Source organism: Callorhinus ursinus, unplaced genomic scaffold, assembly GCF_003265705.2.
Source record: "Callorhinus ursinus isolate GAN/ISIS: 27379988/994484 unplaced genomic scaffold, GSC_fseal_2.0 scaffold5, whole genome shotgun sequence".
Lineage (NCBI taxonomy): Eukaryota > Metazoa > Chordata > Mammalia > Carnivora > Otariidae > Callorhinus > Callorhinus ursinus.
This window is the reverse complement of record NW_027397067.1, coordinates 49,712,225-49,728,328: the sequence shown is the minus strand read 5'-3', so window position 1 is coordinate 49,728,328 and position 16,104 is coordinate 49,712,225. Positions and strand designations below refer to the sequence as shown.

The window sequence follows — 16,104 nt, the reverse complement described above, 5'->3', positions numbered from 1 at the left end:
ATTTATAATTTATATATATTTATTATATATATTTTATTTTTATTTTATATATAATATATATTTTATTTATTTGTATATATTTATATATTTATTATATATATTTTATATATTTATTTATACTTTTTTATAAATATTTATTTATTTATAATTATTTGTGAGATCTTACTAAGCAAGGAGTCAGCTTAGTTCTGAAAAAAGTAAAGATATTACATATAAGGTATACAAAATTTCCATCCTAATGTATTCCCTATGAAAATAGCTACTATATAGAATATAGCTATGAATTTAAAAAGAAAATTTCTGGGGCTCCTAGCTGGCTCAGTTGGCGAAGCGTGTGACTCTTGATCTCAGGGTTATAAGTTTGAGCCCCCTTGGGTTTAGATTACTTAAAAACAAAATCTTTAAAAATGAATGAATGAATAAATAAATAAAAAGAAAATTTCTTAGTACAAAGGCAGCACAATCACATTATAAAGAATGAAGTTACACATTCATGAAATGATCTTATACCTGTCTTATTCTATTGAGACAAGTAATTCAAGTTTTCAAAAATGTTACCTCCTTTAAATGCCAATGATAGTATATTATTAATCTAAATGCAAATGATAGTATATTATAATCATAATTATAGTAAGTTATATTTAAATATATTATAGTTGACTCCTCACTTACAGAACTGTTCCATGCAGAGGTGTATATTGGCCTTCCATATTTCAATATGGATTCACTTGTTGAATTTGTCACATTTCTTTTTTTTTTTTTAAAGATTTTATTTATTTGTCAGAGAGAGACAGTGAGAGAGGGAACACAAGCAGGGGGACTGGGAGAGGGAGAAGCCGGCTTCCCACTGAGCAGGGAGCCCAATGTGGGGCTCGATCCCAGGACCCTGGGATCATGACCTGAGCCGAAGGCAGACGCTTAACGACTGAGCCACCCAGGCACCCCGAATTTGTCACATTTCTAACATATGTCAAATAACCATACTGCTTTTTGTAAGTAAATATTTGCAAAGGTTGCTAATGATAAAATAAAAGCAATACACAACCATGTGCAATTTGTCCTCTTCAGATATAAGTTGAAAGGTATACATAACTTCCATATAGTATAGAAATATTGAGAAAGCTTGGGGGAAGTAACATGATGGTCATTCAATTATTTCTGTTTTTTTTTTCTTTAAAAAGAAAATGATGTTTGTCTGTTTCTTTTTTATTATGGAAAGGCTTGTCTCTCTAGAGCCATGAAGATACTGTTTCTGTGAAAACCGGGTCTATCATTTCACAGCAAGGAGGCGATAATAAGTAAAACAATAGCTTCCAGCACCAGAATTAAAGCCTAAGAGAATGAACCATGCCCACTATGATCTAAAGCCAGGCCGGGTCTAATGACAGAGAAACAAATTGGCAAGAATGATGATGATGGTGGTGGTAGTAATGGTGGTGGTAGGTGGTCAAGGTTATATTATAATTAGAGAAGTTTTCTACATTGTTCTTGATTCAGTGTGTTGCTACAACTGGAAGAGAAACATTTAGGGAGTTTACCCATTACTTTAGTTTTTTGGATGGTTTAGAATGGAAGACAGGAAAAGAAGCCAGAGTTGGAGAGCTAAAGATAATATAGGCAAGGCCATGAATCAGTACCAGCCAAGGAGCCAAAAGTAAGGGAATACATGTTGCCAGGGGTCAATTCAAGATAGCACAAATGTAGGCAAGTTAGACTAACAGATATAAAACAATGGGGCCAAGAACTCTCGAGATTCACATAATTCCTGCCTCAGATGGAACTGTAGTTTGAGCAGTATCAGAGAAAGAGAGAGACAAAGAGACACAGAGAGAGAATATAAATTTGCTGTGCCGAGAAGCTGGGCTGGTTTTGGAACATAGCTCCAGATTTTCTGCCCGTCCTGGAATGAAGAGGAATGTGCAGCTTGGTTCAGTTCTTTTGCTCTTTGGGGGAAAGAAGAGTGAAAGAAGGGAACGTCCATCACGGACTGGCCACAGATTCTCTAGAGATTACTGGGCCTGCTCCGGGATGCTTCAGATGTTGGTATTCCTTCAACTTTTACAGTAAGAACTTCTTGCTGTGAGAGCTTTATATGACAAATGATGGTGCACTTTTCTCTTCTTGTTCTTTCTCCCAGTATTTCTGCTCTTCAAAACCATCTTTCATGAAAAATAGGTTTCTCTATGTTTTGGGGGGATTCAATTTCCAATAATGTGAAGACTGAAATCTCTGTGTTTGTTCCACAACTTAAAAAGTTACTGAAATGTCCTTATGTTAAAACAATGATATTTTAGCAAACAACGTATCTTTTAGCTTAACAAAAGTGCCCTTGGGTATGGAAAGGAGATTACAGAATCCTTATGGGAATGATTCTGGAGATAGAAGAAGACCCTTTGCCTCTCCCAACTTTACCCTGTACTTACTGATGCCTAAACCTTTACAGTTTCACCACTGGGGTCGAAGACTTTCCATTTCTGAAGATACAAGACACTTGTAGAGGGTATTTAAGTAATTCCAACTATTCTCTATCTTAATAGGAATGAGCTAAGCCATTAGTTCCTAAGCACAGAAAAGGGTGAAAGAGCCTGAAAATACTCAAGGAGGATCAGCAATAGAAAGGAAGGGAGCACAGAGTGGAGACTCCTGGAGGCGATTCACCTGCTTCCCAATTCTGAGTAGGACTTGCTCAAAGCATTTATTGTCTTCTCTCCTCCCTCTCCCCATCACCCTTCTTTCTATTATTTCCTCCAGTTTCCTTATAAAAGAAATGAAGAGTAGTGAACATAATCCCTTCTTCAAAGAACAAATATGGGGATTGGAGAGTTAATAAAATGGCTGGTGATCCAGGAAATGTCCATTACTCTCTTGTTGCAACTATTTCATTTGGTTAAAGGAAAAAAAGCACTTTCTCCTCAATGAATATGACAGTAAATAAAAAGATATCAAGAAAAAAAAATATATATATTAGCCATATGTGCCTTCCTAAGCCCAGAAACTCCCAACTTGCCACTTAACCTTCCTCCCCACAAAACGATTTCAGGAAACCTATTATCGACTAGTTCAAAAGCCTAGGCTTAGAACGTGTTGTACACCTGAAACTAATATAACACTGGATGGTAACTATACTGGAATTAAAATTTAAAACTTTTTTTTTAAAAAAGAACATTTTAGCCATGACTAAAAAGTTTGGAAAAAAGGAATAGTGTTATATTAATTTCAGGTTTACAACATGTTCTTTTGATGTTACCCATTGTGTCTAGATCATGAGACTCTAAGTCCTAGAATCAGATTCAGTTTAAAAAATCAGAAAACCTACAGTAGTGAAGATCTTAAGAAAGCCATAATTCATACTTTTTCCTTTTGTTTCGTAACATTATAGAAACTCTTGTGACTAAATCCATAATAAAAAACTTGAATATTACTTCACTTACATGACCTGATATTCATTAAAACAAACAGGAGCATTCAACATGAATCTAAGATTATCCACAAAGAACAGCACTGTCCAAACTGGACATGTCTGGAAGAAGCATGGCCTAACCACCAGGAACACATCATTTTTCTCAAAGACTACTGATATCTCAAAGCCAATCCGAAACCCTGGTTACAGGGTAAGAAACAAGGGTCTTCCAGTAGCATTCTGGATAAAGTGGAGAAATGGTCATGAACACTGGCTGCAAAGAATTTTTCTTTTAACATATGAATATTAATTTTGTTACACTTGTTTTACAAACTTAAATGGTTATGTCATATTAATCAAAATTAAAACAAGAAAACCAAAAGTGACAGCAAGCATTGTTCAGCGAACCCAAAGCAGAGGTGGTAAACAGGACAGCCATCATTTTATACAGAGCACAATAAATGTGCTCGGTAGCAAACATATGGACAAGGATAAAATGTCAAGGCTCTTTTGGTAGAAAAGTCCAGTTTCTCACAACAGTGGAGCAAAGCTTCTTGACTAGATAATCTTGATGGGATATCAGTTTAGCTAGAGTAGAGAACTCCTTTTGGAGTTTAGAAAGAAGTGAAAATTAAGCATGAGGTAAAAGGCTGGCTGGACTAAGTGACAGTTCAACTTTTGAGATTTAAAAATCATCCAATAAAATATTTGGGTGTCTATTTTTACACTTAGTCAATTCCTCTCTCATATCTTTAATTACTTCCCTCCCTTTATGTTCAAACAAAAAGGTTTTTCTTATCTTGGAGGGTAAAATCATGTTTGGATCCCCACCTGAATCAAGCTTGAATAGGGCTTGGCAAAGTTTGTGTGTAAAGGGCCAGATGGGGAATATATTAGGCTTTGTGGGTCAAAAGGTTTTCTCTGGCAACCTCTCAGCTGAGCCACTGTAGCACAAAAGTAAATGCAGACAAAACATAAACAAAATGAACTTGGTTGCGTTCCAATAAAACTTCATCATAAAACTTTATCAAATAAAAAAGATATTTATATAAAAAAATAGCAGCCTGCTGCATTTGATCTGTGGTCCATGCTTTTCCAGCCCCTGAACTAGAGTTTTTTCTCCTTTGCTTCTCTTGTTGGTACCTCCAACTTCCACCATTTATGTCCTCCTTAAGCCCTGATGATCTGGCCTTCTTCACATCTTAAAAGCTAATATTTAATAAGAATTAAGTTAGGCAATGCACTGAAGATGATTAATAGATAATGCACTAAAGATAATGCATATAAAGCACTTGTCATAGTTCCTGGCACAGAGGAAGTATGTGAACCACTTGGTCTTCATCACTATAAAATATAAAACAAAAAAGATTTGACCATAAGTGGGATTAAATTCTAGAACACAATTCAAAAGAGGACCCTGTATAGCTTTAGAATTGTCCATAGTGCTGTGCGATTTGGAAGGCAGAATCATTACACTTCCTTGATGAAGGAAAAAAAATTCAGTTTTCCATTCGGTTAGAAATAAGAAATGGACTTTCAATCATAGAGTAGTATGTATTTATTTATACGGTATGTCATCTTTCCCATTGTTAGTTTCATCTACTATTTTGTTTGCAAAACACAGGTATTTTCATTTGTGTAAAACTATTTTTTTAAAGATTTATTCATTTATTTGAGGGGGCTGCACAAGCTGGGGGAGTGGCAGGAGAGGGAGAGAATCTCAAGCAGACTCTCCACAGAGTGTGGAGGCTCTACCTCACGACCCCTACGTGAGAGGCTCTACCTCACGACCCTGAGATCATGACCTGAGTGGAGACCAAGAGTTGCACACTTAACCAACTGAGCCACCCAGGTGCCCCTAAAACTATTCTTATTGTCCTAATTTTGGGTGGAAAACCTTTCCAAATAAGTCAAATGAACACAGATTCTTAAGTTGTTTTTTTTTTTTTTTTAAGAAATCTATTTTAACATAGTGAAGTAGAACTCTATCCAACTGTAATTTCCACTAAGAAAATTTCACAACTGACTGGTTAGATGAAGAAAAACTCAGTCTGGCTGATAGCAAGTCAGAAACCTTTGGTCATCCGTCTTCCCTTTGACATATATCTCTCTAATTCCAGTATAAAATGACTGCTGGCAGAAGGAGAAAGAAAACAAAAGGGGACAAGCAATTGAGATATTTCAAATGTTAGTGGAAGTGGAAGGCATATGAGAAGAAGCTGGGCTGGTGCCCACTGACTTCCCATCTCTGGACACTGTATTTCCTTTGGAAAGAAGGTTTTGGTTGGAAGATGTAGAAATGTCTCAGTTATGAGCACAGCCCTCTTGGGGTTCTCTGTGGTTTCTGCAATTATTTCTGTGTCTTTACACCTTTCTGTTTCTGCATTACATGCTGCCTTACCATCAGCTTCTTCCTCAGAATATGTTCCCCACCTCATCTCAGATTTCATCAGCTCTTGTCCCACTCTCATTTTCTAAGCGATTATGAAGCTTCCAGTAAAAAGCAACGAATCCTCAGATACCAGGAGAAAAACAAAATCAAAAACAAAAACCACTCTTTGGACTAAAAGCTACAGAAATTACATTTTTCTGTTAATGCAGAACTTTATTGCCTACAAGCATACTAGATCCATTTTCCCACTATGACAACATCAAGCACACGTATAAGTTAAACTAGAATCTATTGTTTCTGTCCTTCATGGCATATATGGTATACAAATTCATAACCTATACAGTTTTTAAATCTCTTTTCCAAAGGTCATTTGGCTTTCAATTGTTTTTAACAGAAAACACACCCACACACTGACCCCCTTGGGAAATTTGTGGACCGTACTCACAAATGCAGAGATTGCCAAACAAACTGAACACAAAGACAGAAGGGCAGTGTGGCATTTTCTACTATTAATGTGCAACATTTTATACCATTCGACCACCATTTGTTGAAACTATGTGGGAAGTATTTGGTAAGAGCTGGGATGGACAGAAAGATGAACCAGACTAGGTAAGTTATCTGCTGTGATATATTTTCACGCTACTTGGTATTTTTCCATCAAGGCCAGCTTTGGAATTTTGACTAATTATTACTTTATGTTTTTGGTAAGGCCTGTCTCTCCCACTGGAACATAAATATCCTATAAAGAGGATCTCATGTACTATATGCCAATGGAGTAGAAATTCCGTAAATATTTACTGAATAACAATATAATGTTAACATGTTCTAAGGTAGTAAGAGTGTCAATTTAGAAAAAAAAATCTTTTAATAAAAAGAAGGATTTTTCCATCTAGAGCAGCATCAGAGAGGAAAGATGGATTCTACCTCACTGTTTTTCATTCCACAAAGTGTGCAATACAAAACAGCTTTCAAAGCCCAAGGGGACAATGAGCCAACATTCCTACATTTTTCTGTAAGTTGGAAAAATGAGCTGACATTACTCAGTAGAGTTTTACACTGTTTACCTAGGGCTCTATTAAATTTCCAACAAATACCTGCAACTGTCTCTGGAAGTTTTCCTAGTAGGTAAAAGGAATGGGACTCACCTGAAAAAAATAATCTAGTAGCTCCATTTACCTATGCAGAGTGTACGGGAATTTCATTAAAAAAAATGGCCTTTACCTTAAAATGCCATTTCTGTTTATACTCTCATGCTCAAAAACCTTAAAACACTTACTTTTAATGAAATTAAAAGACTTCTTTCCCTTAGTATGTACTTCTTAGCTTACAATTAAACTCTTTATGGTTTTGTTACTTACATTTATTAGGCCTTTACTGATTACTAGCCTGTACAATGCCTTTGGCTATTCACATCTTAAAATTATGTCCAATTAAATGAAATAAAACCTATAGTAAATTAAAAGTAGCTCCCTGAGAATTTTTATTTTGAAGAGAAAGTTCTTCCCCCCTAATGATATGAAAAGAACTAATTATAAAAACATACTTTTAGCAACAGTGAGGTCACATAGAGTACCAGCTTTGGAGTGGATCCATCTACTATGAAACTTCTGAGTCTCAGTTTTCCGAGATGTAAAATGGGAATGAAAATGCAAATATTTAAGGTTGTGCAAATTAAAATGAACAGATTCATGTACTGTTAATGATGTTTTTAATAATGGTAAATTATTTTCTGAATTTTATATTTAAAAAAAGCTTAGATTCTTAATAACTGGTATGCACTCTGGTCAGATAGTGTAAACTGTGAAGACTAACATTTACATCTCTTTTGCTTTACTCCCAGGAAGCAAATAATAGGATGGACGTAAATGATAATTTTTATAAAACATATCTATATTTCTTGAATCTCCCCACCTTTCCATCTCCTACTATTATCATTTGTGGTAGGCATAATGGTCCCCAAAGATGTCCATACACTATTTTCTGGTATCTCAAAATATGTTACATTACATGGTAAAAGGTACTTTGCAGATGTAATTAAGGTTAAGGACCTTGAAACAGGGATATTATTCTGGATCATCCGAGTTGGCCCAATCTAATTATAGGAGCTGTTAAAAGGAAAGAACTTTCTCTAGCTGGAGGTGGGGGGGAAGAAATGCAGCAAAATCGGTACTTGGAGAGATTAGAAGCACAAAAAGTATTCAACATGCCATTGTTAGCTTAAAGATGACAGGGGTCGTGTGTTAAAGAAGGGACCTTAGGCCTACAAAGGCAAAGTATTGAAACCTGAATGAACTTAGAGTCTTCCCTTCAGCCTTCAGATAAAAGCTCAGGCTTGATGACACTTTGGCTTCTTGTGAGACACAGAGCAGAGAAACCAGTCAAGCTCACCCAAATTTCTGACAGAAAGGCAAATCTACACTAAGTTGCTAAGTCTGTGGTAATTTGTTATGGCAGCAACAGAAAACTTAATACACCATTGATCAGGCCTTCACCATCTCTGCTCTGAACTGCCTTACTGAATTCGTCTTCTATTCTTGACCTCTGGACTTTCTTACTGACAACATCTTGATTATCATGACAACACCTCTGATTATCATGACCATATTCCAAATCCTGCAGGAGCTTCCTACTGCCAGGTCTAGGGCTCTGACTCCCTGGCCTGACTAAGTTATTTCTTATCTGGCTAAGTTATTTAGTTATGTACAGTGCAGTGGCTAAGTTATTTCTTATCTGGCTCCAACCTCCACCGCCAGTCTCACCTCCCACTATGTGTTAAATATTCTCTGTTCTGCTCCTACGTAAACGGCATTTCCATGTCTCGGGTCTACTATCGTCCATGTCTGAAACGTCCATTCCTGTCATCAGCATCTTCACAGTTTAAACATTACCCATAATTTAAGGCTTAGATCAACTGTTACCTTGTCATCAGGGTTGGAAGTGATCATTTCCATGGCTACACTAACAGCAATATAATAATATTAACATCTAAACTGATGCTAGTACTTATATTAACAGTAGTAGCTGCCATTTATAAAGAACTTATATATGTTGGACACTGTTTGAAGTTCTTTCACGGTGCTTATAACAACCTCATGAGGTCGGAAGATAAGAGTCCATTATTTTTACAGCCGAGGAAAGAGAGGTTAGGCAACTTGTCCATATTTGAACTCCAAAACTCTCAAATCTGTTTTCTCTACTCTGCTACACTTCCTTATAGGATATTCTTTGTTTCTCTTGCTTGTCCTCATCATGTTCCACCTTGTTTTATATCTCCTCCAGCTCAAAACTCATTTCTTCTAGTAGATTTTAAGATCCTTCAGTATAAAAGTTGTGAAAGATTAGGGACTATGTTTTGTCAAGTGTTGCCTTCCATAGCGCCTACCAAAATGCCTTCCTTGCAAATAGTATAGTTGATAAAAAATGTTTACTTTGTGAGATGAGTAAGTGTATGGTGATGTTTGTACTTTAGGGAAATGGTTAAAATACCATAAGAATTCATTAGTAAATTTTTAATAATTTGATTAATGAGTGTAATCTCTAGTTTTGGGAAAGAATAATGCAAGATAATTTGCTTTTGTAGGCGTAAATGGATAGCTCCTTAACAATCGCTTTCAAGAGTTTTTATTCTTTCTACAAATAATAATAACAAAACACTAGAATAGGAGATGTTAAGAAATATTTGACATATATTTATGTGATCATTTATAGCTTTTAAAACCTCACTGTACCAGTTTAACATCCTGAGGAACACAGTTTTAAGTTACCTTGTCTATAACAAAGATGAATTGTGCATTCATTCATTCTAACAAATACTGAGTATTTAGTAGACATCAACTATAACCGTAGGTACCAGAGATATTAAAATGCATGAACTATAGTTCCTCCCCTCAAGGAATTTATAGGCCTAATGGAATTCAGAAAAATACAAATTAATAATAATAACAATACAACATGTTATTAATAGAGATAACCCTTAAGAATCTGAAAAACAGGCTTGTATGTTTCTATTATAAAAAGTTTTTTTCAACTCAACAACAACAAAATAACCCAGTTAGGAAATGGACTTTCAAAGACTTGAATAGACATTTCTTCAAAGAAGATATACAAATGGCCAATAAGCACATGAAAAGATGCTCAACACCACTAATCATTAGGGAAATGCAAATCTATACCACAATGAAATGCTACCTCACACCCATTAGGATGGTTATTATAAAAACCTAACAAGTGTTGCCAAGGATGTAGAGAGAGCAAACTCTTGTGTACTGCTGGTAGGAATGTCAAATGGTGCAGCTGCTATGGAAAACAGAATGTCAGTTCCTCAAATAATTAAAAATAGAATTACCATATGACCCAGCAGTTCCACTGTGGGTATATGCCCCAAAGAATTGAAAGCAGGATTTTGAAGAGATATTTTTACACCCATGTTCTTCATAGCAGCATTATTCACAATTGCTAAAAGGTGGAAACAACCCAGATGTCCATTGACAGATGAACAGATAAACAAAATGTGGTATATCCATACCATGAAATGTTATTTAGCCTTAAAAAGGAAAGAAATTCTGACACATGCTTACAGCATGAATGAATCTTAAGGACATTATGGTAAGTGAAATAACTAAGTCACAAAAGGACAAATACAGTATGATTCCACTTATATCAGGTACCCAGAGTAGTCAAATTCAGAGACAGAAAATAGAATGGTCAGAAGCTGGAGGAAAGGGCAAATGGGGAGTTCGCTCTTTGATGGGTACAGAGTTTCACTTTGCAGGATGAAAGCCTTCTGGAGATGGATGGATGGTTGCACAATGATGTGAAGGTACTTACTGTCACTGCACTGTATATTTGAAAATGGTTAAAGTAGTAAATTTTATGTTATGTATATTTTGCCACAATTAAAAAAATAAAAATAAGAGTTTTCTTTTTAGAACAAATGATATAAAACTCAATCCAAATCTAAGAAATGTTAAATTAATTTCCATTAACAGTAAAGCTATCTTTCTTAGCTACTTGCTCATCCCAGCTTGCTATAGAAATACTTTACCACAATTCAGAATGTTTATAATAGTTTTCACTTACATGAAATATTTTGCCTACCTCATCTATTATATTTAAACCACTTGAACTTGGTACAAATAGTGGCATGACTATCGATACTTTTAATTAAATATGGCTGATAGTATTTTAAGTGCTAAAACATTATTTCAAAAGTGAGAAATATACCTACATTTAGGATTAGATGCACATTCTTTGTGAGAATCTTTAACATGTTATATCCTGTAGTGTTAATTTGAGATTTCTAATAACGTGAAAAGGCAATCTCTATTATTAACATCTATTATTAACATCTCTATTATTCTTCATGATTACAAAGTTCTGTTAATAGATCTGTGGAGTCAGCACTCACTTAGAACTATAACATACTAGCATCATGGTTTGAAACCTTTTTGAATTACATATACTAGACCAGTTGTTTTAAATCTTTTAAAATATCATCTCCATTTCAGTAAAAAATTATTTATAAATAAAACACATATTCCATAGTACTTTTATAACACATAAAACACAAATATTTTAAAAGATTAAAATGCAACAAATGTTTGCAAACCATGATTCCTAATGATAAAGTAAGACTTTATGTTCTCAGGAAAAATATCTGAAGTGATGTGCATTATAAGTTTCAAAACTATTGGTAGGCCCACCAAACTTGCTTCTCCTTTCTCCTGAGGACTCCCTGGACTATATTCCCCAACCTCCCGTTTTCCAGCATCAGCTTTATGTTCTCAGGAAAAATATCTGAAGTGATCTCCACTTTAAGCTCTGAATCCAACTGTCTTTCACCTAGACACCTAGAAGGCAGACGCTTAACCTAGAAAGAGCTGTTTCCGTCTGTACTGTCCAACTCAATAGTCACTAGTCACATGTGCCTATTTACATTGAAATTAATTAAATGAAAAATGTAAAAAAGTTAAAAATCAGTTTCAAAAGCTCAATAGCTATGTGTGGCTAGTGCTACTGTATTGCGTGGATAGCACAGATACAGAAAATTGCCCGCATTGCAAGCTGTATTAGACAGTGCTGGTCTAGACTACGCTTGAAGAAGAGTGAAGTCTCCAGATCCATACTGCCTGGATTCAAATTCCAACTGCTACCCTTACTACTTGGGTAAACCTGGGAAAGTTATTCCCCTCTGCTCACTTTGGTTTTCTCATCTGTAAAATGAGGATAGTAATTAATTCCTGCTTCATAACATTATTGTGAAGTTTAAATGATTTTCATGTAAAGGGCTTAGAACAGTGCCAGCACATAAAAGTGCTCAATGAGTATTGGATGTTCTTATTTTTATTCTTGATATTATTCTCCCTGACTCTACCTTACCTCCCATTTTCTTTGACCGGCTCCAGTAAGGCCTTGTCCACCACTGCAAGGCTTGTCAAGGTTTACCAAATTCCCCATCTTGCCAAATCCAAGGTCAGTTCTCAGTCTTCCATCTTACTTGACCGTCAGAAGCACTTAACACACTGATAATCTTTCTTAAAATATTTCTCTCATCTGGTGACGAAGATACCATATCCCTTCCTTCTCTTCCCTTCTCTATCTCTCTCTCCTTTTTTAATGGCTGCTCTTTTTCTTTCTTTCTTTTTTTTAAGATTCTATTTATTTATCTGACAGAGAGAGAGAGAGAGAGCAAGCACAAGCAGGGGGAGCAGGAGAGGGAGAAGCAGGCTCCCTGCCAAGCAGGGAGCCTAATGCGGAGCTCAATCCTAGGACTCTGGGATCATGACCTGAGCTGAAGGCAGATGCTCAACCCACACTGAGCCACCCGGGTGCCCCTATGGCTGTTCTTTAAGTCTTCCTTGATGGATTCTCTTCTGATTTCCCAAAGTTGGAGTATCACAGAGCTCACTCTGGTTTTCTTCTTGATTTCAAGTTACCTTAAGTAATCTTATCTAGTGCCATGGCTTTCAGTACTACCTGCTGAGCACTCCCAAATTACATCCTTAGTCTTGACCTACTACTAGGCTCTGGACTCATATCCAACTAACCATATAACAACTTGCTTACATGTCTAAACAGGCATCTCAAAATCAACGTGTAAAATAGAGCTCTGGATTCCCCTGTGAGGCTGAATTTGTTATGGATATCTTATATCTACAATTATTTAAGTTTTCAAAGCATTTTCTTATAAACTTTAAAATATTATCTTTAAAAAAGCCTTTTTAGTCAGATGAACGTTCTATGACTCAGGTAAGTCGGGTAGGTTTTTAAAGAGGTCATATTTGATTATCTTATATAAGTCAGAGTAAGCAATGGAATCTGAGTCTCCTTGTTATTTCTATGTGTATTCTGCTGAGTTATAATGCCTAGCAAGTCATATTTAATCTTTAGAAATGATGACTTTAAAGGCGAGTTTCCAATTAACAGGCAAAGGAGCGTACAAAATAGCATGGCAGAAGACAGACAGGACTTAGCTGCCACGTGTACTGGTCAACAACAGACCTTTATAAATGGTTCCCCTTTTGCCAGTTGTTTACATATCATTGCTATATCTTCCAGAATAATTTCACTATTCTTTAGAAAGATCCCATTTTGCTGAGTATTCTACTCTTTAGAAGGCAATAAAGCAGTCTTGTCTGAAAATGCATTCTGGTTACAGTGATATTTATTTTTACGATGATAAATACCATCCTTGTTCTCCAGGTGCCGAGCACATAGTAGGTGCTCAATATTTACCAAAAAACCCTGAGCAAGTAGAAATAATTATTTATTTTAACACCACATATTCTCTAACTTATATAAACTTATATGAGTGTCTGTTTTAAGTTTAGGTTCTGTATTTTTTAATTTATAGGCTTTACTTTTAGAACAATTTTCATCTTATAGATGTTTCTAAGTTTTAAGGAAAAAAATGCAATGAAGTTCTAACTGCTAGAGACATATAAAAAAAAACTTCAATTTCAAAAGGCCACCATCACATAACATAGCTAATTATGTATAAATATTTGCAATTTTAAAAATCATTGAAATATGTTCTCTATGTTCATAAATTAAATTTTGTTTGTATATTAAAATGTAAAATAACATCTTAAAACACCGAATGAAAAATTCCTTTCAATAGGCACATTGAACATAGTGAGTTACAACCACAATATAAGGAAAACCATCAAATAACTATTTCAATATAATATTATTATATAAGGCTCAGATTCCAGAATTGCTGTTATAATTATATAAAATCAAAATTAGTCGGGTCCAGGAATTAATGTATCCTCCAATTCTTTGGTGTTGCAGATTTTTGTCCAGATTTCTGTGTATAAGAACCCTAGTAATTCAAACACAAATGAGATTTCACCTATTTGCCTATAATTTATTTGCTGTGAAAGGAACACCATATTATATGCTTTTGTTTGTTAAGTAGAAGATATGTTATTATTTCCAAGATGCCAGGGATTTAATGTTTAATTATCAACAACCATTTGAAAAGACATTGCTTTGACTCACAAATTTCTTAATTGCTAACTGTGGCTTTTCTGAGTAGGAGTAGGAGTGCTGTACCTAATTTATTTTTGCAGATGTGAGTTAGAAACTGAATTTTAAAGTAGCAAAGCTTTGAATATCTTCACTATCAGCAGAAAATTCCTCCATCCCTGCTGCTGGAGAATATTGCTGCTTGGAAGTTTTCGCAGGAAAATAAAAACTGCAGTAAGAAAATTGATACTACTGGTAAATGCTGCTTACAAACTGAAAAAGAAGTTAGGTTGTCAGCAATAAAAGAACTATATTATTCACACAAAATATGAAGTGTCATCTTCATCAGGGTAACTTGCTGAGAATGAAAAATAATTTGGCCGGTTCCCTCTTGAGGAACCTAAAGAAAGCAAATATCTCACAGATCAGATAATCTTTACGAAGGATCAACCACTGGCAATCTGGCTCCCACAGCTTAACTTCTCCCTAAGGAGGAAAGACACTACATGCCTCTCAAGAACAGGGGCCGGGGTTCACTTCACAGCAGGCTCATTTGTCACTGAAAAACAAAGTTATTGTTTTATTTTCAGAAAGGTTTAACCAGTTTAAAAGGCCCCTATCTCTCTGGAACATATCCTCTTCCATTAATGACTGCAATAAAATGAGCAAGAGAAAAGAATACGTATTTTAATGACAACTCAAATATCAAGTCAAAAGTAACATAAAAATGCCTACCCGTTTGGCTGAGCTGGGAAGCACTGCGACTTTTCCGGGAGAGGCCAACAATAGCTACCATTTTGGCCCCAATGCTAGAGCGCCGCTTTTTGCCGCTGGTGCCCAGGGCACTCACCGCCGTGTCGGACTGGCTGCCGTCCGCCTTGTCCAGCGAGCACATGTCTCCACTGATGCTGGTGCTTTTGGTCAGGCTCTTCCCTGAGATGCCCATTTGTCTGCTTTGCATTTTGGATGTAAAGACACTGTAGGCCGATGGATCGTTAAAAGGGAGGACAAGAGTGAAAAGGAAAAGACAGAAAATGTATTTTAGATGAAACATCTGGAGTATAATTAAATGATACCATTTATGGGACCCAGTTTTAGGGTTTGAACATTTTCAAGTATCATGGTCTCGAATGGGCTTTACGATTCAGGGTCAACCTCACGCAACTATGGAAGCTCATACTCATGATTTCATTTCCGCTGTCAGAGAAGGCACCAGTTTGCATGGCCACAGAGGGGGAAAAAAATTCACAAAAAATCAGAGGGCTTATTGGAGATAATCTACTGTCCTGCAAGGGCAAATACGCTGTAAAACAGCTATACAAAAAAGGAAGACGTTTGCGAAAGCATTCTCTAGTTTGCTTTCCTATCGCCTTCAAAAAGAAATTATAGGAGTGGGAAAATTCTTCAAAAAATAGCAAAACTGACAGCATCCACTGCTAAGAGGGGCCTTTCAACGTAAGTTTTCTTTGTCTCATAAGATTTGTAAGATTTCTCTAATAATGGTTAAATTTTCTAATAGAGATCAATGTTTTCATTAGTTTTGAGTTAAAAATAAGTTATTTCACTTAACATAAAAATAAGTTATTTCACTTAACATGAATTAAAAATAAGTTATTTCACTTGACGTAAGAATAAGTTATTCCAACTTAACTCACTTATGAACATATGTTCATAAACATAATTTTATATTTGTTGATGTCTATATTCCAAAAATAAAGAAAAGGAAGATTTCCCTCTTGCATTCATTTGAAAGAAGGAAAACTCATTATCAGTTTTCTAGGCAATATGGTCAGAAAGCAATCAATGTCTCAATGAAGCATGTGAGCTGATTAACGATTACTGA

General features: G+C 35.6%; 1 protein-coding gene across 36 annotated transcripts in view; it reads right to left on the bottom strand.

Moving 5' to 3' along the window:
- The window catches only part of RIMS2 (regulating synaptic membrane exocytosis 2), a 587,791-nt gene that overhangs the window by 67,399 nt on the left and 504,288 nt on the right, over positions 1-16,104 (bottom strand). For 17 of the 36 annotated variants that reach the window (XM_073893075.1, XM_073893077.1, XM_073893087.1 and 14 more), the window contains one exon: positions 14,997-15,238. The exons of the other annotated variants lie outside the window; for them this stretch is intronic. In XM_073893075.1, coding sequence (XP_073749176.1) covers positions 14,997-15,238 — 242 coding nt within the window. The remainder of the gene's footprint in view (positions 1-14,996; positions 15,239-16,104) is intronic. 36 annotated transcript variants of the gene reach the window in all.